The following is a 27840-nucleotide window of genomic DNA, read 5'->3' as shown; positions in this document are numbered from 1 at the left end:
TATTCCTTTCCTCAGAGGACTTCCTTTAACATGACTTGTAGTGCAGGTCTGCTAGTGATGAATTCTTGCAGGACTCCTATATCCAAAGAACTTCACTTCACTTTAGTTTTTGAAAGATCTTTTTGCTGGGTATAGAATTCTAGGTGATTGGTTTTTTCCTTTCAGTACTTAAAGATAGTGCTCTGTTGTCTTCTTGACTGCTTTTTTTTTTTTCGTTTTCACATTCTTTTTCACTATAAGTTACTACAAGATACTGAATATCGTTCCCTGTGCTATACAGAATTGATTCCGTGGTTTTTAATAAGAAAACTTATCAAATATTTGGGGGTTCCCCAGAGATCTTTATTTTATTGATTCTAAATTTAATTCCACTGTGGTCAAAGAACATAGTATGCCGTCTTTGTCTTTCCCTGCACAAAAATCATCTTCTCTGGCTCCTTTTTTTTTTTTTTTCTTTTAATCACTGATTTTAAGGAACTTGACTATGATGCAACTTGGTGTCTGAATTTCTAGTGCTTGGGGTTCACTGAGTTTCTTGGAACTGGGGGTTTATAGTTTTAATCAAGTTTGGAAACATTTCAGCCATCATTTCCTCAATCTTTTTTCCCCTAACTTCCCTTCTCCCTCTTCAGCCTCAAGGCCTCTGAATACATACCTATCAGCCACCCAGGCACGTGTACCTCACTGCTACTCTGTTTATTCTCTTTCATTTTCTCTGTTTCACTTTGGACATTAACAATGACATGTTTTCAAGTTCACTAATATTTCCCCCAACGACACCTAATCTCCAAAATTCCCACTGTTTCAGTTAGCGGTTATTTGGGGGAGAGGCTATGAATTTTTTAAACCATTAAGATCTGGCTCCCTTTTAAAAACAGTTCTGCCCTCACTCGCTCTCTCTCCTTTTGCATTTTACTAAGCAGAAAGAAGAAATCAGGTAGCTCCTTGAACACTGTGCTTACAAATCTTCACAAATCTTGATCACAAAGTTCGTTAAACACATTCTGCTCTACATATAACTGCAGACGATAGTGCCACTCTGTTTTCTGCCCCTGTGTTAACAGAGATCCTCTTCCTTCAGTTTCCAGTAACAGGTTGTTCACTTCCTCCTAAGCACTCACAGGCAGTGTTCTCAAAGTGCAGATGTGCACTGATAGTCTCCTGAAGGCAGTTCAGGCATTCTCTAACATGTTTCTCCAAATCCTTTCAGCCTCTGGCCACTTTGTAGTTCCAAAGCTTTACTATATTTTTGAGTGTTTGTTACAACAGCATCCCACTGTTGGTACCAAAAGCTATGTATCAGTTATCTATTGCTACGTAACCATGGGCAGGCATGACCACTATCCATGGCCAGGACTTAGCAATTGATTATTCTTTTAAAAAAGAGACATAAATAATACAGAAAAATATATTTTTTAAATTGTTGAAAATTTAAAATTTAGTGGCTTAACATGGCAACATTTACTATTTCACAGTTTCTGTGCATCAGGAACCCAGGGATCCAGCCCTTAGCCTGGTCCTCTGGTTCCAAGTCTCTCATAGGATACAGTCAAGGGGTAGGTGAGGGCTGTAGTCATCTCAGGCTCAAGCTGGGAGAAGCTGTTTCCAGGCTCACTCACAGGTTGTTGGCAAGATCCAGTCCATCGGTGGGCCACTGGACTGAGGCCCCCCCATCCATTCCCTGTCACATGAGCCACTCCACTGGGCAGCTCAGTCAGAGCAAGCAAACAAGAAACGTCAGAGAGGGCGGCAACAAGACTTCTCATTACAAGTAGTATTCCCCTGACTCTGCTTACCTGGTAATTTCTGACTGGATGTCAGACACCGTGAGTTTGACCTCGCTGGTTGCTGGGTATCTTTGTGTCACAACAATCAGCTTTGTTCTGGAATGTGGTTAAGTTCCTTGGAAACAGCTGGATCCTTTTGGGACTTGCTTTAAACTTTGTTAGGACTGAAGCAGCATTAGTTTGCATCCAACTTTCCACAGTACTGAAGCCAAACCCTGCTGAATACCCGCCCCCCCACCAGATGCTCTGTGGATGACGAGGTTCTTGATTCTTGCTGGTGGGAACAGGAAGAGGCCAGGCCCTGGACAACCTCCCCCTCGTCCTTTCATGTGGCTCTTCCCCAGCTGTGGGCAGATTCTTTACATGCATGTCCTGACCAATGTTCCATGGAGGACTCAAGGGACCCCGAGCAGATCTCTGTACTTCTCTGTGCAGTTCTCCTACTTGGTGCTCTATCCTGTGAATTCTATCTGCCAGTTCTGGAAAAAGGCAGAGGGAGGTTTAACAGGGTAGACGGTTGCCAGTGAGCAGTTCAGTCACAGCTTCCTTCAGGACATAAGCTGGCAGGGTTACTGGGTTCCACTTAAGCCCATAAACTTTGGAGAGTCCAATTCAATAGTCAGAGAGCACCTACTCTATGCCAGATATTGGGGGACAGGATGCAAATCTGTCCAATAACTGATAGGATACAAATGTAAACACCTCAAAGGAGGAAAAAAAAGGACAGCATTAAGAACAGAGCACAGAAGAGGAAATCCTGTTAGGACAGGAGCAGGAGTTAGGCTTCCTGGAGATGATACCTCCCTTTACTTTTACAGAACAAATAGGAACTTGTTACATAGTGTCAAAAAAACTAACCCAGGTTTGGTAAGGAGAGTGTTTATCTGAAAGGGTTACTGCAAAGGGGGTGGGGGAGCAGGGCAGCTACTGCAAGAGGGAGAACACACTGACCCTAAGGTCTGCAAGTTTCTCCAGGGTTAGGCAAAAAAGCCCCTTTTGTACAGGGAGGAGGGAGTAAGCTGAAGGAGGGTGTGAGGAAGTGGGGTGAATGCAGCAGCGTGTCAGACAGCAGATCAGATGTTGTTTTACCCTGAGACCAGCCTGCTCTCAGGAGGGGCTGCAGGCTGAGGCTGGGCCAAAATTCAGGGGCTGGGGGCTGGGGGCAGGAGAGAATCTTAACCAAGGCTTGGTTAACAAGCATTTTGCTGCAGTTGATCAAGGGAATAAGCAATTCAGCTAATCACTTGAGGCAAAGAATGGGAATTTGGAAGGTTTGCATTGGGTCTTGTCAGTAGCAAACAAGGAGGGCGTCCGGCAGTCTTACCTCAGTCCTGTGGGGGGAGGTGCTTCTTGGTAGTAAGCTGTTCTCCAGAGCACAGAAGATGGGGGATTTCCTTAATAGTCCCTGTTTTCCGGAATCCCACGGCTTGGGTAAAATTCAACATTGTCCACAGACAGGTTAGAGAACAAGAAAATGGGAGCAACCTGGGCAAACAGGAAAATACAAGCAGTGCCTGGTGCTCACAGGGAACAGGGTGCTGCTGTGGAGTGGGGGCGGCGGGGCCTCAGGTCTACAGGCCGAGGAAGCACAGGCTTCCCTGGTCCCGGCTGCAGGAGCTGCTGCCTACCTGAACAAGCCACCTCAAACTAACAAGCCTTCCTTTGTGACCTGTGCCCCGTGTGTGCCCATCCTCTGTGAAGCAGGCCTGCCTTGTGTGTCCTTCCCCAACATCTTTCCTTTCATACCAGGGCTGCACAAGACAAGAGGACACTTTTCAGAGTAAAGGAAGCAGCTATGAAAGATCCAAGGCACTAAACCGCTATTAGAAGTGGAATCCAGCCTCCCGGGGACATCAGAAAGGCATCTGGGGGAGAAATGAGAGATCGTCCTCTCAGAGATATTGACCCTGGGAGCCGTGTGCACTGTGGCTCCCTGAGGCGACGGCCTTTAGGGCACCAAGAGGACCACAGCCGTGGCCGTCGAGCATGCAACCCACCCCAGCCAAATGGCCTGGGCAGCACTGCAAACTGCTCGTGCCCCAACTTTCCCGGGGCCTCCCGGTCAACAATGGCAAGTCTCCCCTCATCCTCCCCGAGGCCGGGCCCCACCTCGCTCCCCTGGGCCTGCCACCAGGTGGGCTCTGATGGAGGTATGCCACTCAGATGTAAGCCAGGTCCACAGCCAGGCAGGGCACCATCTATAACGAAGAGTTGTTAAACGTCCCATCGCTGTTTATTCAGCAGAACAGTGAGATAAATACACCTTAAATATCACAAATTTTTATATACAGGAAGACCACTCCCCAACCAGCCTGAAAAGTGGTCTGAAAAGACCGGAGAATAGAGTCCCCCACTCCCACTTTTTTGAAACCCTGCTTGACCCATGAAGACGGAAGCAAGCTCCTGATGCATTGTCTTCAACAGTCGACAGGGAACCTAGGTCAGTCTGACCAACGCCACCGGAAAGAACGTAGATGTGGAGGGAAAAGGCTACATTTAAACCCCGTTCCAGTGTGGGTGCTGAGCACCCAGCCTTGCCCTCGGGACCTGCGGGTGTCACTTCCGGAAGCGCTTGAAGAGCGGGTGCACGTGCTTGGTGGCAGCCTTGCTGCGAGCCGAGTGGTACTCCATGTACACCGTGTCGTCGGCCCCAGACATGGAGCTCATGGTGCCGAAGCGCCGCGACACCTGCGGGGACCCGGCCCAATGTTAGTTTCCAAGGGGAAAGACTTTCCTCCTGTGACACTTACAACCACAACACGTCTTACAAAATGTTTAAGTGTAATACATTTTATAACTTTTAAAGTAACATTTACTACTTACTGCATCTCCGGCACTGCTCTCCCGTTCTACTACGTCTTAACTCACCCAGCCCTCACAACCATTATCATCCTCATCTTACAGGAGAGGAAACTAAGGCACAGAGAAATGAAGTGACGTGCCCAAGATCACACAAGTCTTAAAGAGATGGGGCCTGAACCCAAGTGCTCAACTTCAGCTTCCACAATGACACCCTGCCTCTCTCAGGACAAGGTCTAAACAGAATGTTTTAATAGCAAGGGAAGAAGTCCCTCAGAATCTGAGACCCTACCATAAGGCTTTGAATCATGTGGAAACCCAGAAAGCCTGGGCTTGAATCTCGGCTCTATGTTGCACTGGGTGGCCTTGGGCAAATACTCAGTGTCTGCATCTCAACGATCTCATCTGTCAGAAGGGGATAACCACAACTGCCTCGACTCCTGTGCTGTGAACAGAAATCCCACAAGTCCAGGGCTTGAGCCAGAGCCTGGCACACCACTCACACCAGATTACAAGCGAAGGATGTAGACAGGCCCTGAAGCAATGCCTCCAACAGCCTGACCTCAGGGGACCCACTGTGATGTGGAACTGAGCAGACGTCACCTTCAGATGCAGTCAGAAATAGGCAGTCTCCCTGGCGCTTCCGTGGAGAGGGCCCACAAGGAGGTCCAGCCCCAACCCTGGGTCTAGGGGCCAGAAGGCCTCAGGCGCGGGGAGGAAGCCCCTCCCCAGGTGACACTGCTTCCTTCTCTCTTGTTCCAGCCACTGCTCCCCTTCTGGCTCTAAAACCAACCCAGTTTCAGAAGCCCCTGACTAAACTGTCCTTCTCTCCCTGGAAAGGCCTGAGAAGAATTCACAATGATCCTTTCACTAGTTACACCGTGTTATATCTGCCTGGCACACGGCTGGACCTCAGTAAGTATCTGCAGAATAAATGTGAAGTTGAGCATTTTCAGAAAACTCTGAAGTTTTCAAAACATGCACTAAAGCTGGGGAGGAGGGCACAGCTCAATGGTAGAGCATATGCTTAGCATGCACGAGGTCCTGGGTTCAATCCCCAGTCCCTCCTCTAAATAAATAAACCTAATTACCTCCCCCCTCAAAAAAAAATTTTTTTTAATGCACTGAAGCTGCTACATGACTTGATCCTCAACTTCATCCTACAGGTGGAAAGGCTCTCCATCTGTCATTGAGGCGGAAACAGATGCGGTGACCCGCCCGGCAGAGAGAGACAGCCCGGGTTCGTCAGGCTCCCGCCTGCAGCAGCCCCACAGAAAGCCAGCTGTGGGGTCAACATCCCAACGCTAATAAACATCGAATCAGGGACGTTACATGGACAGAGCAGGGACCAGCAGAGGCCACTGTGGGCTCAGACACGTAAAACCAGACCAATGCACAGAAAAGCCATCAGGCGCTGTTTTTCTCTTACTCTCTTCTCTACAGTTTCCTGTGTTTTCCAAGTTAAAAAAAAAAAAAATCACACAGGTGCACATACACACAAAACTGGGCGTGTGACCTGCGTCTAAGATCCTGTCCTCGGGGAGGCCTGACCCCTGGACCCTCAGCCGCTCACTCACCTGGCTGGACCTGGAGCCGAATTCCCCTGCCACCACCTCCTCCTCCGCATCCAGGTCGCTGGCGGCCAGGACCTTCTGTAGGAGCTGCTGTTGCTCCTCTTTCGTTGCAAATGCCAACTCCTCCTCCTCCATGCCAGCAAGCTTTGTGATCACCTGCAACGCAGAAACCTCTCGTCTTCCCGCCCTTGGCCCCATCCCGCCCTCTGCCAGGTCCACGTGCTCTGCTCACTTCCCTCGTGCGGGCCCCCCTGAGCAGGGAGCTCATGGTGGGGGGTTCCTCTCCGGCAGTCCAAGGCTAGCTCCAGGAGCCGCCTCTGACAAGGAACTTAGTTAACAACCGCAAGGCGGGAGAGGTCTCGGAAATTCTAGGGAAGTCTGCTGCCAACACAGAGCAGCAAAACGATCCCTTACAAATGATCGCCAGAGATCCTGGCAACCTCAAAACAGCCGTCTGTAGTCTTCCCGTCTGGCACCACGTGAACGAAAGGCACAGCCTGCTGCCCTCCAAGTGGGTCTGCAGCCCCTGGGCCAGGCGCCCAGGGCCTCCAGCCGGAGGGAGCCTTACAGCAGACAGAACGCTGAGGACACATCTATACATTTTTCTAAAAGAGCAAGGTAGTAGCGTGGTGGGGATGTGGTTTACATTTCCTTGGGGATAACTTACCATGAGGCCTACCTATCCCTGCAGAAAGCTTGGATTGATCATGTCAAGGGAACTTCCCCCTCTCCTCCAATTCTTCTCATAATTCGAATTAAAAGGAAATTCCTAGAAGCAGCGACCTGGCTGAGCCCCTCAGGTGGTCACAGATCTGGATGACAGATACGGGACACCTCTGCTCCGGCCCAGTCACCCCTCCTGGAACTCCAGGGGCATGATTCTGGGACCTCTCACCTGGCTGCTCTCAGCAGGCAGCCCTGAAGGCAAGGAAGGCAAAAGCAGCCCCAACCAGCACACAACTACACGCTCAGGAACCGTCCTGCCAAGCCCCCCTGCCAAGGGGCCCGGAGCACTTCCTGATCCGGGGCTTGTCTTACCCTCACGGCCCTCCCAGTAATCAGGAGATATGGATGCTGTGACCAGCAAGAACATGTTACAGCCGGGTAAAAAGGTCACAATGAAACTCCTCCGAAAAACTGTTTCAAGTGTCCTGAACTAGAATTCCATACGAGAAGGCTGAGAAGCGTCACTGCCTCTGGCTAAAAGAGGAGGGGTCAGACAACCCTGTCCTCTTGTCTAAGGCTAATACAGGGAACTCATCTGTAAAAAGACACAATCTAAAGTATCTGAAAAGGCAGCCCACGGTCTTTCATAAATCAAGACTCGGGGTGAGGGGTACAGCTCAGTGGTAGAGCACGTGCTTAACATGCACAAGGTCCTGGGTTCCATCCCCAGTACCTCCATTAAAAGTAAATAATAAAAAAATAAATAAATAAACCTAATTACCCCCCCCAAAAAACAAGAATAAATATTGATTGGAAAAAAAAGAACAAGGGAACCTACATGTTCAGAGATGCTCTTCCAGTCCTGCTTCCAGCGCCCTCCCCCACCCCTACAAACACAAATCCCACAACACAAAGCCTTTGGGACACTAAATCCTGACATTAACTTGCTATTTGTGTCAACAGGAGAGAAAGCAAATGCCTCAGCCAATGAAAAGCTGACCAAAGCTTTAGAATTTCCCGAATCACTAAAATACCAGATTTTCAGTATCCGGTGGCTTTGACATCTGGGAGGCCCACTGGGGCCAGGCTCACCAGCCACCTGGAGGGGCCACCCCTGAGAAGTAACCCCGAGGGGCTCAGACTGACACAGTGGTGGCCACAGCCCCTCGGCATATCCAGTTCCACCAGGCTAGCACATTCCCCACCAGCACCCAGTGTTCTTTTTATAAGACAGCTGGAAAGAGTTAACAAGCAGAGACGCCACACGCCTGTGCTCCAGAGGCCCCATTCTCTTACCATCCACCAGGAGAAGCTGGAAGCAGGAGGGGAACCCCCAGTACTTTTCTCTCAAAGCCCCCAACCCCCAATTCACACAAGGACAAAGGGAGTCTGAGGCTGGCGGGGCCCCTGGTCCCCTCACGTTCTGTGCCTGCCTGTCATCTGTCCTACTGCTTGTGTAGACAGTGGCCCCCACCTCTCCTGGAGGACTGGGTACCAAAAAAGCCTAGGTCCTATTCTGACCAGAGGCCAAAGGGATACATACCTTAAAGCTATAGCCTTGATCCACCAGGAACCTCTGCCGCTTGGTGGAGTAAGCCATCTCCTGCGTGTCCTGGGACACCAGCGAGTAGAAGAAGGCATTGTACTCCTCTGCGACCATCCCTGGGGGAGGGCGGGAAAGAGGACAACATCCGATGTCAGGACGCAGGAACTGAGGGGGCGGGGCTCAAAAGCGAGGACTGCAGTGGGGGAGCTCTGCGGTCAGAGGGGTCACTGCCCTGACTCTGCACAGGGACCTCATCAAAATTAAAACACCATCCAGACAGTGCGAAGACAGCCCCCAGAGTGGGAGAAAACATTCACACAGCACACAGCTGATACAGGATGTGCATCTAGGTTATATAAAAACGGATCACAACTCAGTAATGAAAAGACAAATAACCCAATTGTAAAAAGAACAAAGGATCTGAACAGACATTCCTCTGAAGAAAAAGAAGATTCACGTGCCAGTGAGCACAGGGAGAAAGCTCAGTATTATTAGTTCTCAGGGAAATGCAAATCAAGGTACCACCTGACACACACTAGGATGGCCAGAATAAAAAAAAAGTGACTACAGCTGCTGTCAGGATATGGAGAAACTGAATCCGCATACAGTGCTGGTGAGAAGGTAAAATGGTGCAGCCACTTTGGAAACAAGTCTGGTGGTTTATTAAATTGTTAAACATGGAGTTTCTACATGACCCTGTAATCTCACTCCTAGATCGGTACCCGAGAGAGCTGAAAAGCTATGTCCACACACAATCTGCACATGAATTTCCTAACAGCATTATTCTAAGAGCCAAAAAGTGGAAACAACCCACATCATCAGAGGAATGGATTAAAAAAAGGTGGCATGTCCATGCATTGGAACATTACATGGCCATACAAAAGAATGAAGTATTAACACGTGCTACCACATGGTTAACCTTGTTACAAACATGTTAAGAGAAAGAAGCCAGTCACAGAAGACCCCAACAACATGATTCCACATATATAAAATGTCCAGAATGAACACACCTATGGAAACAAAAGTAGCTGAGTGGTTGCCTGGGGCTGCAGGCTGGGTGGCAGGAGAAAATGGTAAGGATTTCTTTTTGAGGGTGATGAGAATATCCTGAACATAAATTCCGTGGTGATGGTTACACAACCTTGTGACTAGACTAAAAGCCACTGAACTGTACACTTTCAATGGATCAATTGTATGGTATGTGAATTGTATCTCAACAAAGCTACTAAAAAAAAAAAAGCTCAGAGAGAAAACCTATTAACAAGAGAATTATCATAGAAAGTAGGAGAAAATACCATAGCCTATAAAACCCAATCTTTTAGAAACAAAACAAACCAAAAACCTGCTCTGCTTCACAGTTCAAATGCCAATAAGTATCGATGCACTGCTTCTGACTTCAACTGTTTCCTCGTCTTACAAGAGCTCAGTGATGCAAAGAAAAGGGCCAAATATCTTACCTCAAATATTTTCTTTTTTCTCCCTTTCAGTCTTATTGAGATAAAACTGACATACAACATTGTCTAAGGTACACAGCATAATGATTTGACTTACATATATTATGGAATGATTACTCAGTAAGTTCAGTTAACATCCATCATTTCATATTAACATCAAAAGAAGAAATGAAAAAAAAAGGTTTTTCCAGTGATGAGAACATTTAGAATTTACTCTTTGGCAACCTTCAAGTATAGCATACAGCGAGGTTAACTGTGTCACCCTGTGGGACTTTCTATGCCTCAGTACACATTTACCTTACAGCTGGAAGTCTCTGCCTCTGGAACACCTTCATCCAACTCCCCCGCTCCCAGACCCCCATCTCTGGTAACCACAAATCTGGTATCTTTTTCTGTAAGGTTTTGGTTTTTTGTTAATTTTTTTGTAGATTCCACATACAAGTATTTGTACTCCACACAGAGCTCAGAGTGTGAATTCCAGACGGCTGCCATGGAGAACATCCACACACTCAGCCAACACGTGAGAAATCACCAGGGCCAAGGAGGTCCTCGGGGACCTCTGCTCTGGGACCCCCTCCCTTCAGAGTCTGCCAAGCCCCGGAGCACAAGCTTGCCCTCAGGAACACACAGGCAGCTTAGCCCTACCCTCTTCCTGCCCAAAGTGGCTGGAAGGGAGAGGCCTCCTAGAGAAGAAGGGGGAAGACCGTCTTTACCTTTCTTGGCTCGGAGCACTCGCCCCAGCCTCTGGGCCTCCTGCCGCCGGGAGCCACCGTGAGAGGAGATCTGAATGAGAACGTTGGCTTCTGGCAGATCAAACGATGTGTCCCCCACCTACAGAAAACAAACAGCTGGGAGTTTGGGAAGGTTTTCAAACATGAGACAACAAGAGAAAAAAAAATCAACTAGCGTCAAATTTAAACGAGCTCTGTAAGTCATTTAGGAAAGCAGTAACGATCGTCTTCAGTCTGTGTCAGGGTCCTTCAGACACAGGCAGGCCTCCAGGCCCTAGTATGCGCTCCTGAGAGCTGTCCTGAAGAAGCCAAGATAGGCTTCTTCCGGGCCCGAATGGGGCCTCTGGAGCACAGGCGTGCGGCATCTCTGTCTCAGCAACGCTCCTGGAGTGGGCTGCCAGGGGACCAAAGGCAAGAAGACTTATCTCTCTGTTGAGTGATTCTTATTTTTGGCTACAGAAATAGGTCTGCACTAAACCATCCACGGTCTTAACTGGAGGCCACTAAGGCCGGCAGCATGCGTGAGGCACGTGACCTGGTAGCAGCCACCGCCTGCAGTAGGCTGGATTCTGGCCCAGGGTAGCTGCCTTAGCAGAGGAGGGGATCCAACCATCAAGGTTCCCAGACGCAGAAACCAAAGCTTGGCACTTACTGACCCAATCATGATCACTTTATAAGAAATCGGGTTTCCAGGGGGTTCTAACCTGAATATTGTTCTAAACTGTTCGGCCACCAACTCTACCTGCAAATTAAAACGATCACCAAGCTGGGCCTATGTGAGTCTGCACTGCAGTTACACTCCCTACCCACCAGCAAGGCCCTCCAGGAGCTGGGACAAAGGCTGCCCACCATCCCCAGGACTCCCCAACGCCACAAAGAGGACATCATCCAAATGCCTACCTTTGCCAGAGTAGGCGACGAACGTTTTCCTTTGTCTAAAGAAAATACAACTTAAAATCCCTGTATCCCAAAAAGAGACGGGAAAAACTTTTATCAAGCAAAAGGACTTTATAGATTACACAGCCCTCGAGTTAGGAGTACAGATTATGCACATTAAAATCCTCAATCTGCTTCTCCCACTACCTGGCAGGCAACATCCTCCTGCCTCCAGACACTGGACACGCAATGAAAACTGACACAGAACGTTCCTTCAACAAACACCAATTCACTGTACAGAAGTCACCCAGTGTCCCCCAGAGGCCCTGGGGTTGCCACATGCCACACAGACCTTGGATATGAAGATGGTGTTGATCTTGGGGTTATGTTTGAAATTCTGGAGAATCTGCATCCGTTCTCCCTGGGACGTAGGCCCATAGATATAAGGTCTAGAGAAGGACAAAGCGGTGTTAGGAAGACCATGAAATCCCTCCTCGGTGGTCCTGACAGCATGGCACAGGGCAAGGGGGTTCCTGCAAGGCTGCTCTCCCAGGAAGCCCTCTGTCGGGCGAGAGTATCAGGAGGAGACCATAAAACTGAGTGGCTACAGGCCCTCCCACCCGGCTTCCAACACATACACGCATGCACACACGCACGCACGCACGCACACACATCACCCTCCGCGGTGCAGGCAGCCCCTCTCCCCAGGACTTCCTCCTGCACTTCCCTGGTTTTGGACTCTGCTCCTTCCTGCTCCAACATCTCTTGCTCCAAGCTCAGTGACTCAACAAGACAAAACCCCCCTCATGAAGCCGAATGGGAGTGGCCAAGAAAACACTGCTATTTTCAAACAAAAGTGTGGAGGCAACTGTTTTCCTGATGACACAGGCATTCTCCAAGAAAAAAGAGCCCTTTCCATACTTTTCCCCACTGACCTCCTATAACACTAAGTTCAAAACTTGCCTCTTCAGTTCCCAGCTGTCTACCAAGAGGCACAAGCCTGTCTGACAACCTCACTGGTTATCACCTCCTGGCACCTGCCAAGGCCATTCCTCTGCTTTTCTCGTAACGACCTGGTTTTTGTAGTTTCCAAAGGGTCAGTAGTGACAGTGATGACAATGACCACAAGGACGTGGAGGAGGTGGAGAAAGAGGTGGAGATGGATGGAGGTGGAAATGGAGGAGGAAGAGGACGCGTGGAGGTGGAGGTGGAAAAGGGAGAAGGGTGGAGGTGGACGAGGAGGTGGAGGTGGAAGAGGTGGAGGAGGTGACGGTGGAGGAGATGGTGGAGGAGGTGGAGATGGGTGGAGGTGGATGGAGGTGGATGGAGATGGAGGAGGAGGTGATGGAAGAGGAGGAGGTAGATATGGAGGAGGAGGTGGAGGAGGAGGAGGGAGGGAGGAGGATGGAGGATGGAGTACCGGTAAGGATCCCACTAGGGAAAGAACGTAAAAGGGAACTGAGAGATTGCCTGACGGGTCTGACCCTTTTGAGACAGAGTTTAGGATTGCATTAAGAGTCTGAAATGGAGTAATTATTAAGTATATAGAAAACCAAGCAAAAGTAATGGAGAGGCAATTATTAACTCCAGGAAAAACAAATGTTAACAAAAAAGAAAATATACTCATAGTACACTATATGCCTTGGCTTGAACGATACTTATTATTCAGTCAAAACAACGTAACCCTGAATAGTAACTTAACCAAGAACGTACTGGGAGGATGGAGTGGGAGGCTGGAGCAGCATATGTCAGAGAGTTAAATCCTCAACGCCCATGGCAGGAAGTTAATAGGCAATTTCTACAATTAATAATCAGGAAACTACTATATAAATTATTACTCAGAAATATGAAGGTAGAGAGAGAAGAGCTGAAAGTGGCTCCCTCGGGGGAACAGGAACTGTGGATGGGAAGAGAGGTGCAAGGAACTGCTTATTTTCATAATAACCTATGTTACTTTCGTAAAAAGTAAAATCTTCCCTAAATTTAAAAAAAGGTACAATTGTAGAAATTTGAGAAATGTAATCTTCCCGTGTCTCACTTTTCTCATCTATAAAATAGGAACAATAGAGTGACCTCATAAGGCCGAGGTGACGACTGAAGAGAAGCTGGTCTGTCTCCATCCCGACCCCACAAACATAAATCAAGGCCCATCTTCACAGAGGGCCCTGCCTTCTGCTGCACTCACAGCATCTGAAGCCCCGTGTCTCTGTAGAAGGAAGCACAGGCCTCTTCCTCCCTACTTGGCAGGGGATTTACAATAGCCAGGTTTTAGGCACAAGTATCTCGGCAGGGCTGTAGGCTAAGCAGGACTCTGGTGGGTGTTTTCTAAGCACCTCCTTCTAGATGCTGGGCCGTATCTGGGATGCCCTGCATCCCTGGCCCCTGGCCACACAGTCTGACTTCGTCTCTGGCCACCATGCCCACTTGGCCTGATACTCCAGATGCCAACCATGCTTATGTTTGGAGCCCAGCTCCAAAGCAGCAGGACTCTAGCCTCAGCCCCCTGGGGGCTCACTGTGACCAGACTCCCTTTTCTATACGCTCCAGCCTCTGACTCCGACCACATGCCCCTCTGTCTCACCTGGTCCCTGCGACTACAGACCTAGACCTTGAGATCCCAAGAAGTCCCTGAGAGCTTCAAGGGCAAAACTGGCACCTTCTGTACTCTCACAAGGGGAAGATAAACTGGCTTTGGAAGCAACCCTAACTTTTGCATTCTTACTTGTTCAGCCGAATGGCATATTCCTTCAGGGCAAACACGTTGTCAGCAAAGACAATAATCTTGTCATTCCTTCTCTCGTGAAACTTGATCAGAAACTGGCAAGCTCTGAATTTGTTGGGGTTCATGGTGTACAGCAAGATTCGTTTCTTTGTTTTGATTGCCACGTACTCCCGGTAAAACTCAGGTGACATTGGACACCAAACCTGTGATACAGAGAGAATCAGGGCTCAGTATGCAAGTTTAAACATCACACAATTAGAAACTTCAGCAAATCAGCTTTCAAACAAATCAAGATAAAACCAGTGGCATGTGAATTACATCTCAGTAACACTAGAAACACACACACACACAAAACAAACAAAATCTAATACCCAGTGTGGAACCAGGACACTCTCACATGTTAGTCACTTAACAAAGATTTTTAAACATACCGATAACCAGGGAATTATTTTCACACCAGCTCCAAGTGAGGACAATCAGATTCTCACCAGTGGTGCATTTCACAGAGTATGCACCACAAATGCCCAATAAACATACGAAAAGACACTCAACATCGTTAGTAAATGTGAAAACACAAATTAAGACCATTAAAAAAATACCATGTCACACTTAACAAGGTTAGCAAGAAATTAAAAGAAAAAAAATCTCCACATTAGGTGTTGGAGACGTGGAGCAGTCTCAATCACCCGATGAGAGCTCACGGGCACAGCCACCGTGGCAACAGAGGTTTTCACAACAAGACTAGTGAACACCTGGAAAGCCCTTGTCCCAGCAATGCTAATTGTGAAGGTATCTGCCAGAGAAGTGGCCTTCAAACCTGAGACCCTTTACATCACAAACTAAACATTTACACACACAAACATGGTTTTACAAAACAATACGCATGACACATTCTGGTAGATTCTATTCTATCCTGGTCATGACCCACTGAAGTGATGTCACCATCTGCTACAGGGTCACAGTCCACAGTCTGGACAATGCTGCTTTAGAAAATCTCTAACACAAAAGCCCCAGGAAATGGAAAATACATTTTAAAAAAAAATTTGCAGCAACACTGCCCTAACAGCAAAAAACTAAGCTCCAAATTCACAGAAAACAAACCAGTGGCTGCCTAGGGCTGGGTGTCAAAGCAGGGTATTGCAAACAGGCACAAGGGAACTTTGGGTGGGTGGAATGTTCTAAAGGTGGACTTGGGGTACAGCTCCATAACTCTTTACATTTACTAAAATCACAGAAGTTACAAATTACAGTATCCACTTACAACAGGTGAAAGTTATGGAACATAAACTATACTTCAATAAAGCTGTAAAAAAAAAAAAAAAAAAAACCAGCTTAGCAACCCAAATGTCTGTCAACATTAGAAAAGATTTTTATTTTCACTGCTTTATAATATTCCATTACCTACCAAACTGTGGTATATCTGTACAATGGAATGCCAGAGAGGAACTCAAAGGAACAAACTACAGCTACACCTATCATTGAAAAACAATGCCTTATGCAAGGAATAAAAATACTAAGCAAAAGACAGAAGTCATACAAGAACATATGTAAGCTGATTCCATCTGCATATACATAAAGATTTTTTTAAAAGCAAAGCTTAACAATAAATGTTTAGGGAAATACACACAGGAAGTAAAATAATAAAATCAAGACAGTGATAAACCTAAGCTTCAAGATGTGGTCACCCTGGCCTCACATTCATGTTTACCCAAGAGTCCCGTCAGCCCTTGGAGGACAGAGCCCACCCAACTCCAGCCAGGGAGCGACGGTCATGTTAAAGTGCAAAAAGGATTTCTGCTATTGTCCCTTCTGAGAAGACTTACCCTTGAACAAGACTTACCTTTGGCACCTGTGCAGGTATTCATTACAGAACAATATTGAAGAAGTGTGTTCTGAGAAATAAAATGATCGGGGCCCACATGTGCCTTCTGGGGGCAGGAGAACCCAGAGGCTTTGGCACTGGGGGTGGCCTGTGGGCTGCCCATGCAGGGCCACCAAGCATCCCTCAGGGTGAGGTGGAGCAGGATGACCCTGAGGTCCCGGCTCCCAGGAAGGAGGTGAAGCAGGGACTCAGGCCCAGCCGGCCTCAGGGATCCTCCCACTGCCACCACTTCCTGCGCCCTGGAGGTGGGAGCTGGTGGACACTGCCCAGCCCACAGGGGACGGAGGAGGGAGGGAGGTGGTGCTTCTGCGCAGGGCCTGACCTGTGTACTGCCCACAAGGAGCTGACCCGACCCCCACCCCTCGAACCCCAGAGACCACGGGGCGGGGTACCTCGGCACACTGGACTTTGGCGATGTAGCCGTTGTTCTGCAGCTCCATCCAGTTGGCTTCATAGAGCTTGGGCCCAATCAGGAAATTCAAGTCCACAATCTTGTCGTCTTCCCGGACAAGGGTGGCGGTCAAGCCGAGCTTGCAGTGGGCCTGCACGATGGTCAGTACCCGCCGGAACATCTTGGCTGAAGAGACAATTGGTGTGCTCCTGCTATCCCTGCTCCAAGCGCTCGGGGTCCCACAGACAACCCGGACTCAACCCTGGCCCATGACCCCACAGGGGCTCACCCTGGGCTCCTGGATCAGGAGCCTAGCCCTACACAAGGAAGGCTCAGCGAGAACACTTCATTGTCACTTCTAGACCTGTTCAAAAGGAGGGTGAAGGAGAACGGGGTGGGGAGAGATAACCCAGGGGAAGCGCCAAGTTAGCGAACCCCAGCACTCTCCCCACCTCAGCTCAGCTGCGATCTGAAACATGATCTATGGCACTTGAAATGCCACCAAGTTCCTCATTATACCAGGACTTTGTTCACCATGAAACTCATGCCTCGGTTACCAGGAAGACAGTGGGGCAGCTGGTGAGTCAGAGGAAGGAAAGGGGCCAGGTCTGCTCCACTTCCCACCACCTCCCCAGAAACCAAGGAGGAAACAGGGAGCGAGGGGGCCCCAGGCTCCGCTCCCCTTTCCAGGGACCCCCCTCCAGCGTCTCTGATTGGACTCATCCTGGCTAACCAGCAACTTCCTCTGCCTTCCTTTTTTTGAATGCTACAATTCTGACTGATCAAATTAAATTAAACAAACACATAAAAGGGTATGAAACACTCATTTTTTAAAAATCCATGTATGAGTTTTTCCATGGGCTCACCTTTTAAAAATTCTAATACTCGGAATGAAGGTTAAAACGTTCATTAAGTCATGCTCATTTTGTATTACAATGAAAGGTAAGGTTAGTGGTACTTCAGAAACAGACATGACAATCTCAAGCAAAGAGAGGGCTGACTTCAACAAATCACAAACCAAACACTTAAGAACAGCAAAATAACAGAGGGCTAACTCCAAGCAAACATCCAGGTTTTACAGAGTTTCACACACACTTGGAAAACAAACAAACAAAAAACCGGGGTCAGGGTGACCTCCAAGGACTATGCTGGCTCCAAAAAAGGGTAGCTAAGGCCCCCAGACCAGGTTCCTCACATCAGAAGGATAAAGCAGCCAAGGCAACAGAGACACCAACCTAACATGGGCTCCCCGGAGGCTGCACTGGGGACCGCCCAGGGGCACATCCACTCAAGGTACGCACAAGTCAGGACCCTGTCTAGACACTCCGCAGTCAGAAATGAGCCCTCCTGGGGGCCTCTGCCCTGCAAACAGGTCACGTCCCGCTGTCAGCACCACAGCTGTCACACGTTTGATGAAGCATATGGCTCAGTAAGCTTTTACACTGGCCCCTACCTGCGGAACCACCCAGAACAAGATATGAGTGTTCAGAGCACCCAGAAGTCTCTCCTCCGACCCCTCCAGTCCACAGCAGCTCTCGCGCCCCAGGGGAGCGTGATTCCACTTCAGTCGTCAGACAGCAGGTCGGCCCCCTTTGTTCAGCTTCCTGCAAGTGGGATCACAGTACGAGCTTCTGCGTGTGGCTCGTTTCACTGGACATCACGACACGGTTGTCACCTGACATTTACGCACGTGGTTCTTTAGACTGTCCCTCCCACTTTGTCTCTGGTGCCAAGCACAGTGCCTAGTACTTAATGGGCTCTCAATAAACACTTGTTGGAACAATGACAGTGGCACAGTCCCTCACATGCAGGAAGCACTTAACATGTGCAAGTACTGTAAGGAGAATGTCTTACTAATACAGTGACCTGACAGGAATCCTTCCGGAAGATCTGTAAGAGAATTTAGCAGTCTTCATCTTCCGAGATAAACCTAAATCTTCCAAAGATTTCTCATCCTTCCTGATCTGAAGCGCTAAACATTTAACAGCAGGGTCTTACTCTGCTTCGCTAGAACTTCCTATTTAACATCCGCTCTCTGGCCCAGTGAGCACGGCCAGGCCATGGGGCTCACCAGGCCTGAACTCAAAACCCTTTAGAGCTGTTTGGGTTCCCTCTTTTACCTAAACAGACAAACTGATCCAGTGAGCCGAGGAGAGCCTGGGACTGAGATCCAGGCTGAAAAGGAACATCAACATGTACTAAATACATCCTCAGGCAGAAAGCCTCCAGCCTTCCCAGGCTCCAAACACATCCTCTAACTAAACTGCTACAAAGCAATGCCAAACTCACCAATAGGAAATGACTCACAATCCAAATTATATCAATACGGCTGTTTAAGAGAAGAACTGCCTGAAATACTTGGAAAAGGAGGGCTTCTATAATATATTAAGGATCAATACTCTTCAAGTAAAACAGACAGTGCAAGGACTTTTTTGTGCTCCTAGTCCAATTTTCACAGGACAAGTAAAAAAAAAAATAAATGAGTGGGGAGGGTTAAGGGTAAGCTGAGCTTCAACAGTTAAGATGAAGGGAGAAAGAAAATAACATTTTCTAACTGAGGACGCTGGGCCAGCGATGAGGGACGCTGTCAGTGCGTACACCCATCCACCACCAACCCCGCCCCACACGTGCTTATGACTTATTTAAAAGCTTCACGGAGCAAGTCTTTCCAGCAAGATGGGTACATTACACAGCAGCCCCCCTTGGCCCAGGAACTAGAAGTCAATCTCTGTCCGTACGACAAGTGGGCAGCTCAGCGCTCGGCCTGCTTACCCGGGATGGTGTGCACTTCGTCCAGGATCATGAGGCCCCACTCCTGCGTTCTGAGCCACTCCATGACTCGCTCGGCCTCCCAGGACCTCTTGGTGGTGTGGCCCAGCATGGAGTAGGTGCTGATGGCAACGGAGCAGCCAATGGGCTTGTCCTTGGCGTCGGAGGTGAAGCGGCAGATCTGACTGTCGTCGATGGTGGACCACATCTTGAACTGGGCCTTCCACTGCTCCACGGACACCGCCGAGTTGCCCAGCACCAGACAGCGCTTTCGGACTGTGCATGCAGCCGTCACGCCCACCAGGGACTTCCCAGCACCTTTGAGGACCCAGAGGGCAACCCCAGGTCGAAAAGAAGGACAGGGCAGACAGAAGGACTTGTCAGCATGAGTCTAGCCAGAATTCCTTGTCATGACCCTCACAGCTAATGTTACGAAGGCAGTTACTGCTCAAAACCTCTCTTTTCTTCTTTATAAAAAGAAGGCACGCCTGCTTCACACACACACGTGAGAATTAAGAGACAAGTGCCAGGCCCTATTAAAGCATTTTACACACATGTTGTTTAAATGCTGAAAAACAACAATTGTCCTAACAAGCCACTCCCCTACTTCTGCTGCTTTAAACGTGGGCAAACTAAAGCCCAGGTGTAAGGTGCCCAAGGCCGTGGGAGAGCAGTGCTGCTGGGGTCCCGAGTGTCTAACCCAGAGACCAGTTAGGGAGGGGCTCAGTAAAGACAGCGGGTACGGCTCCACCACAAACTGGCCTGAGAACTCGGGAGTGCACTACGTGTGAGCAGCACCAGCAGAGACACAGGAAGGTGAGACCCCAGGAGCTTCTGAGATTACTGCTATTCACCATTTGAAGATCCAGATTAAAAGTCAGGCTAGTCTTTTAAACAGCCATTCTTCTCTACCAGGGACGTGCATCAAAATAACCCACGGAGCTTTAAAAACAAATCTGAACTACAGGCCCTGGAGATTCTGCCTTTTTAAGTCCAGGGGCAGGATCCCCAGCTGAGTCGACTGTGACCTCTGGCCAACAACCTAGGCCAGACCTGACACACCTTAGGACAAATGGTACCAGACAGGTGCACAGGGCTGCTCCTGCCCTCTCTCAGACATGCACACTAGAATAGGCAGCCCAGGAACAAACAGAGCTTCTGAGCTAGGTAGCCTCCAAATACACACAACTCACAGGACTGACTGCAAAGAACCAGCCTCTAACCCTGCTACATAAACCAGCACCCTTCCCCATGACACTGCCTTTCTTCACTGCCCAAGATTTCGTACACGGCCTGGCTGGTTTTTTACTGTCAGTCTGTCCCCTACCAGAATGCGCCCCATCATGTCCCCATCATACCAGGGCCCCGCATGCAACAAGCCCTCAAGTGTCTGTCAAGTCAGGAATTGGGTAGCCACCTGACCTGGGCTGGTCCCTGACCAGCTGTGACGCAGGGAAAGGCGGTCCAGAGAGCATAAGCCAGCGGGCACACCAGACTGAGTAGTCTGGCCGCGTTCTTCCTTCAGGAGCCACTCACCACAAGGAAGAACAATGACCCCTGAACGCGCACGCCCGTTCCCAAACATCTTCCGCAAGCTCTTCTCCTGATACGGTCTCAGGACAGCGGTGGGCTTCAGGTCAATGTTGATGTCGGGGTTGATGGAATCGTTCCGGAAGTCGTATTCTGCCAACAGCGGGTACTCCAGGTGGATGCACCGTTTCTGGAGTTCCTCAATCATTTCCTGAAGAGTGAGCACCCGGGATGTTTTAAGATCTTACTAACTCCAAAGCGTGCTCAAAAACGGCACACGTTCTAAGGGGCATAATGATTTTAAAAAAACGTTTACCTAGACTTCTGCAATTTCAGATCTGGCCTGATAACAGCTGAGTTAAAGCACAGAAAAGCACCCCAGACTAAGAACATGGACAAAACTGAATCCAGTCAGCCACCAAAAATGCCCCTCAGGCACTGTGAACACTGACCCACCAGCCTGAGGAACAGGACACTGAGATCTAACCCCATCAGGAAGACCGATGCTAAGTGCACAGACACCAACATCGGGGGAAAGATGGGAAGCCATCCTCTCACACAGACCAGACAGCCCACGCAGGGTGAGACCAGCCACTGACACCTGCTTAGACAGGGAACCAGGATGGCGTACATTCACTCACCTGCTTGACTTCAAAAGACACTGTCTGTGTCTCTTCTTCTTCCTCTTCATCCTTATCCATTTGCTCATAGAAGTCAAACAGGTCCGTGGGGATGTCAGATTTACCCTGTGGGTCTGTCGCCCGGGAAGTGGAGGGCCCCCCGCTGCCCTCAGCCGTCTTTGCAATCTGTAGTAGGAAGGCAGGAAATGGGCTGGCACAAAACATTTAAGCCTGCTGTGAGCAAGCAACAGCCAAGGTTGAAAGGAGACTGCAGGACTCCTAGGCTGCAAGTGCTGGGCCTGACAGAACTAAAATCCTCAGTGCCCTCAGCCCAGGGGTGATGCCAGGGCCCACGTACGGCAGACTTGCTGGTGAAGGTCTCTGTGATGACTTCGGTGGCCTCCCCCTCAGCGTTCCTCAGGCGGCATTCCCGGATCACTGGGTCCTGGAGGAGATGCTGGATGACGTCAGGGTGAGAGCTTTCGACGAAGTACCTACAGGAGGGGAGGGAGGAGGACCAGCACACTGTTTTCAGAAGGTCCCACTGCACATTCTACCAGAGGGTCTGGAGACGGTGGCCTCACATCTCCCTCTACTCTCTCACTGTCCCACACCCTGCTGCCAAGTCTGACCGCTAAGCCAGTGGCCGTGATGTAACACACAAGGGTTGTAGACAAAGCCACACTCTGAAGACAAACTGGCGGGATCTGAACCCAGCTCCATCGCTCAGGGGAACACTGGTTTGTGAACGAGTTTCCCGTTTCGGCCACATCACTCCACTACTCTTCCTACCCGCTGACCCCTGCTCTGTTAGCACACAGCAGACAGCCTACAAACGGCCGCTCCCCGCCACCCAGCCTGCAGAGGGTGAAGGTGCCTTGGACGGGCCCGGCACAGGACCCTTTACCTGTTGTGCTTCAGGACCAGCTTGACTTTCCCGTAGCTGACAGTGCACAACTGCAAGGAGCGACAGCATCACACAGGCAAAGTTAGCAACATGCAGCTCACTGAGAACACGGGCGCTCCCGGCTCCTCCCATTACCCATCCACCAAGTGTTTACTCGACTTCAGGGAAGTCCACCGTGCCATCCAAAAGGGTCCAGATCTGCGTAAGTTGAGCCTTTTCTACGAGCTTCTGCTTGAGAGAAAAACCTCCCTTCCTCTTGCCTGGCTATCTCTGATGCACATCCCTCAATCTATACAAAAGCTGCTTAAAATCTTTTATTTTCCCTTTCCCTTTCTTCTGCATGCCCAAAGGCCCCATCCTAACCCAGAGGTTCCTTCTGCTGCATGAGTATGACCAGAGCTCCCAGCACAAAGCTGGCACAGAGTACGTGTTCACTGCTGCGTAAATGAAACACGAAGCTTCCTGGCCTCCTGACCAATGTTTCTATTTCCCCAACTAGAAGGAAGCTTCCTGATGGCAGAAAATCCTCCCAGGACAGAGTGCAGCAGAGAATGTGCAGTGGCCACGAAGGTTCACAATGCAGATCTCAGGCTCCTGCCCACATCCACTGCTGCCCTCCCAGACCCAGCACCACACTGACCAATCCCCGCATTCCTGCAGGCAGCCTCCAGCTGAGACTGAGAACAGCCCAGTTACCGACGCGGGCTCACCCCAAAGAGGTGCCAGCCCTTCTCCCCGGGCACCCTGTCACATCAGAGAGAGAGAGGGTTCTCTCCAGGGCTCCTGTCAGCTTCTCTGAGATTGGACTCACTGTGGTACTGGATGCCTGTGGCACTTACCTGCTACTCTAGTTTTAGGGGTCCAAACCCCACTTCCTGTAGATCAGCAGAGGGCAATGAAAGCCACTGTCCATCCCTTTGGGATGGCTGTCACCAACTCTCAGAACAAAGCCAAGCACACTCAAGTGCTCCTCACATGGAACCCTGTCCACTTCGACATCTGAGGTCATTTTTAACTTTTCCTACCGGAAGTTGTTGACTACTGGTCTCATGCCAGTACTCAGCTGGTATTAGACTATACCAGTCTGCCCAGGCTGCCACACAGAACAGAGCAGCCTGAGCTGTTTAATGACAGAAACTTATTTATGCAAGTCCACAATCACAATGCCAGCCATTCCGTTTGTAGTGAAGGTTCTCTCCGTGGCTTTAGAGGGCTACCTTCTCACTGTGTGCTCACATTACCTCTTCCTTGTGCAGATGCAAAGAGAAAGAGCGCGCACAGGCCTTCTGGCTTCCTGTCCTATACAGACACTAATTTATCCTACTGGCCTCATTCTTACAACCACATTTCACTTTAATTTCTTCCTGACTCCAAATACAATCACCTCAGGGGGTGGGGCCCCAACACACAAACTCTGGAGGGGGCATATTTCTACCTGTAACACCATTCACTTTGGGCTGTATTCCCAAATAACCCTGGCCAGAACGGGCCTGAATTTTTAACCCCACTGTGTTAGTGCCCACTGGCTAAGAGCAGCGCACAGGAAGTATGGCCCCAGCAGGGACAGCAGCTGGGGTAATCGGTGTTCAAGCCCCCCCACACTGGATCTGAATGTGGCATTTCTGTGACTGCCGCAGAGTAACAACGTTTAGCACCCGGCCCCCCTATTACTGCATCAAGAAGGAAGGCGCAAGAGCCAGCCGTAGCCCCACTCGCCTTAATAAACTGAATAATTCCGTCAGGGACTCCCGTCTTGCTGAGCTTCCTGAGGTACTCAGTGATGTCGCTGGTCTGCAGCCCCACGCTGACAGCCGCATACAGCGAGTAGGCAGTCAGCTTGTACTCATGCACGTGGGTTGGTCGGCACACCGGCTCTGCAATGGCCACCAGGAAGTCTTGGGCATATTTGTAAACTGGAGAGAAGGCTTCTAAGAAGATGTGGCCATCGGGAGCCTGACAAACAGCAAATGGGCACAAGAGACATGGAGAATAATGAGCTGCAGAGACCATTCGACTCCTTCCAATATCATTACCTAGGAAGGATAAGCTGCCCCCAGAGTGATCTTTAAGCTAACCAACACCAGGGATATTTTGGGGGTTGTTTCATTCTTTTTTCTTTAATTGAAGTATAGTTGATTTACAATGTTGTGTTAGTTTCTGGTGTACAGCCCAGTGATGCAGTTATACATATATTTTTTTCATATTCTTTTTTATTACAGGTTATTACCAGCTATTGAATATAGTTCCCTGTGCTCTACAGTAGGACCTTGTTGTTCACATATTTTGTACACAGTAGTTCAGCCAAACTGTGGAATCTGTTACTTTAATCAGACACAAGCCCTAGAGAGAACACAAGAAAAAGTTTCCAAAGTCAGCAACTGCTCCCCACTAGTCTTCACAGGAAAAGCCCACCTCACTGGCTATCCATCTCGATGGACTTCAAACGAACTTAGAATGCTAATTACAAAGTTGAGTGAAAAGAGCTGCCTACCTAATGTCTCAAGTTAATTTTTTAAATGGGGAATTTAAATGTTGCATAAGAAACGCTATTTACTTTTTAGATAAAAGTTATTTCCAAACATGTGGAAGAACTGGAGAGGAAAGGGGAGTTAGGGGAGGGGTCAGAGAGAAAGGAAACCCAGGTCTAGCCGGCCGTGGGTGAGAACGTGCCCATTCCTACCCTGGGCCGTTTCAAGCCGCGTCTAGGAGAGCTCTCTCCCAGCCGGCTCTGAAGCGCACGACCCTGCATTTCGATGTGGGCTCCGCCAACTGCGGGGCCCTGTCCAGGCGGAGGGGGTGCTTACCACCCAGAGGGGCCGGGAGCTGTGGTCGTCCTTCAGCGGCATCTGCAGCCTGTAGTCCTTGGCTCCATATTCATCCACTTTGGTGCCGGACTCATCCACCTGCTTCCCGGCCGCTGAGGGAACCGCTTCCTGAGACTCGTTCCCAGGGGCGTCGTCTTCCTCTTCTTCCTCATCCTCGTAGTGCCGCTTCTTGGACTTTTTCTTATCTGCAGAGACGGACACAGAAGTGAGCCCCGCAGGAGCCCCGGGATGCCCCTGCACTGACTAGGCGCCTCTCGGGGGAGCCCGGCAGCAGCCGGATGTCCCCAGCGCCGAGCGCCCCTCGCACAGGGCCACCGGCGCGCCGCGGGCGTGCTCTCCCTCAATCGCTGCCCACCCGGCCCGGGGCGCAGGATGCCCGAAGGCCAGGGGTCGCCCCCCGCCCGGCGGCCCGTCCGGACAGCGAGGGCCGGCCGCGAGGGACTGCGAGGTCGACCGCCGCCAAGAAGCCCGGAGCGGCTACTACACAGGACGACGGGGACGGCTGGCGCAGGCAGCCCCCAGTGTGCCCGCGCCACGTCTCACCGCGGTCCCCCCGGTCTCTTTTGCCCATGGCGGCGTCGGGACCACACAGCCTAAACCGCCGGCTCAGTGAGGCGGCTGCGCTCTGCAGCACTTCTGGTTCACCCCGGAAGCTATTTGGCGACCACACAGGAAGTCCCGCCCCTGTGCGCCGGTCCCGGCGTGGGTGGCTGAGCCGGGTGATCCCTGTGCGTGCTGCGTACCCATCGAGGGCCATTCTTCCCCTTGTTTACTCCTGGTCAGTCAATGAAGTAGTCATTGAACACCTATTATGATCGTCCAGGCGCTGTCGTTTCAGCAGCGTGAACAAAGTGAAACCTGGAGCTTAAGTTCTTGTAACGGTGACATGCGGCCAGAGAAAGATGTGTGGAGCCTGTTTTAAAACAGGCCCCGAATGGCGGGCAGTGCTATTCTTACAGACAGGCCCGGAATACCCCTCTGAAGGGGCGTTGTTTGAGCAAAATATCAAGAAAGTGAGACGACGTCCTATGTAAATTCCAGGAAGGAGCAGTGTGGGCCTCGAGGGAGCTGAGACGGGGAGCATTGTGGCCAGGAGGGCGCAGAACAGGAGGCGGTCCAGTACGTATAGTGATTCTCAAAATGGGGTCCCCTGGCTGCCTCAACACACGGAAACCAGTTGAAACTGACTAGAAAGGCACAAATGCAAAATACCGAATCATGAAATTCTGCAGGTGGGCGCAACAACTTTGCCCTCCAGGAGATTCGGATGCTCAAGTTTGAGAACCGCCGTTGTGGAGCCTTGTAGGACGTGGCAAGAACTTTGGGTTTTGTGATGAAATGGGAAGCTATGAGTTTTGAGCAGAGAAATGATGATGCAATTTAATATTAGAGGATCACTCTGCGTTAGCAGCTGGGTGGAAGATGGACTTTACGAGGTCAAGGGCAGCTGCTGCAGCACTCCAGCTGAGAAATCGCAGGCTTTACTAGGGTGGTGGGGGTCAAGGTGATGAATAGTGGTTCTGTTGTGAATATATTTGAAAGATAGTGCAAAATTTGCTGACTGGCTAGACGACGTGCAGGGTGAGAGAGGAGTGAAGGATAACTCCAAGATTTTTGACTGGAGCAACTGCAGAAGGGATGTACAGCTGTGCAGGTATGGATTTGAAGGGTGGTTTGGGACGTACTGAATGTGAGTGGCTTTATTAGTCTGCTTGAGTGGCATAACAAAACACCACAGACTCTGAGACTTAACAGAAACTTATTTTCTCACAATTTGGGAGGCTGGAAGGCTGACCAAGGTCCTGCTCTTTTCCTGGCTGGCAGGTGGCCACCTTCTTGATATGTCCTCACATGGAATTGAAGGAGGGGCAAGTTCTCTGATGTCTTCCTCTTCCCATAAGGGCACCAGCTTTGTCAGATCAGGGCCCCACCCTCATGACATTTAACTCATCACCTCTTCACAGGCTCTGTCTCCAAATACAGTCATGTTGGGGGTTAGGGCTTGAACATACGAATTTTGGAGAGGATGCAATTCAATCCATAGAAGTAGCCTATTAGACAATTGAATGAACTGTCAAGCAGGCAGCTGGATAAAAGTGAAGTTCAGGGACCTAGAAATATAAGTTTGGGAATTGCCATCATATCTGCAGTGTGGAAACGGTAGAACAGATTGCAGCTACCTAGGGAACGAAGGTAGGTAAAGAAAACATCTGGAAACATTTCACCGTGAAGAGGCTGGAGATGCACCAGCTGAAGAATAGTCAGTGAGGTGGGAAAATTGGGAGTCCTGAAGTCCTGCTTTCATTCATTATTTCATTTCAAGGTCGAGGAGGTGACGGGCTGTGTTGGATGCTGCAGATCAGCGGAGCAAGTTGAAGCTAAGGCTCAGCCACAGGATATGCAGTGTAGAGATCGCGTCTCAGCTAAATGCCCTTCAGAAAGTTGAGGCTTTGCTGTTCCCTACTCTGAGTGAATTTCACTTCCTCAAGGAGAAGAGGAAGGTGGGGGAGGTCAGTACCTCCATTAGAAAAAAAGAAGTGGAGGAACCACACCTTTAAAACTGACTTCTGCATTTTTATATTTTCCCTCTGATTAAAGCAACACCTGCCATCTGAGAATCTTGGAAAACAAGAGAAAATCATAGCAAAGGCTATTATGTACATCACACGTAACACCACCCCTAGTTATCTACTTTTTGGTTTCTTTTCTTCCAGGCTTTTTTTTTTTTCTGAGTAGGTATTTTTACACCAAGAGATTTTCC

At 49.6% G+C, this 27840-nt stretch overlaps 1 protein-coding gene across 5 annotated transcripts; it reads right to left on the bottom strand.

Moving 5' to 3' along the window:
• Positions 1–1394: 1394 nt before the first annotated feature.
• Positions 1395–25746, bottom strand: ERCC3 (ERCC excision repair 3, TFIIH core complex helicase subunit). Of its 5 annotated transcripts, none has more exons than XR_012506942.1 (16): positions 25623–25746; positions 25059–25264; positions 23971–24207; positions 22255–22304; positions 21706–21841; positions 21369–21533; positions 20734–20938; positions 19201–19515; positions 16430–16614; positions 14156–14358; positions 11786–11882; positions 10540–10657; positions 8370–8488; positions 6164–6316; positions 1797–4475; positions 1395–1709 (listed from the first exon to the last, which is right to left on the bottom strand). XR_012506942.1 is itself a non-coding variant. In XM_074363448.1 (15 exons), the coding sequence occupies exons 1-15, from the start codon at positions 25648–25650 to the stop codon at positions 4344–4346; spliced, it is 2349 nt and encodes a 782-aa protein (XP_074219549.1). In that variant the 5' UTR covers positions 25651–25746; the 3' UTR covers positions 1395–4343. The 5 variants fall into 5 exon arrangements, 2 of the variants coding, with proteins under 2 accessions (XP_074219549.1, XP_074219550.1); XR_012506940.1 differs by having other exon boundaries at positions 1395–2266; positions 3112–4475; XR_012506941.1 differs by having other exon boundaries at positions 1395–3538; positions 3897–4475.
• Between the last annotated feature and the right edge of the window lie 2094 nt (positions 25747–27840).

Source organism: Camelus bactrianus, chromosome 5 (genome assembly GCF_048773025.1).
Source record: "Camelus bactrianus isolate YW-2024 breed Bactrian camel chromosome 5, ASM4877302v1, whole genome shotgun sequence".
Lineage (NCBI taxonomy): Eukaryota > Metazoa > Chordata > Mammalia > Artiodactyla > Camelidae > Camelus > Camelus bactrianus.
This window is presented reverse-complemented; position numbering and strand designations above follow the sequence as displayed.

Excerpts from the sequence above, each read along its gene's own strand:
- ERCC3 (XM_074363448.1), bottom strand. The coding sequence starts at position 25,650 with ATGGGCAAAAGAGACCGGGGGGACCGCG. Across the intron at positions 20,939-21,368 it reads TGTCTTTTGAAGTCAAGCAG|GAAATGATTGAGGAACTCCA; the intron begins GTGAGTGAATGT and ends CTCACTCTTCAG. Across the intron at positions 14,359-16,429 it reads CCAAAGTCCAGTGTGCCGAG|GTTTGGTGTCCAATGTCACC; the intron begins GTACCCCGCCCC and ends TCTGTATCACAG.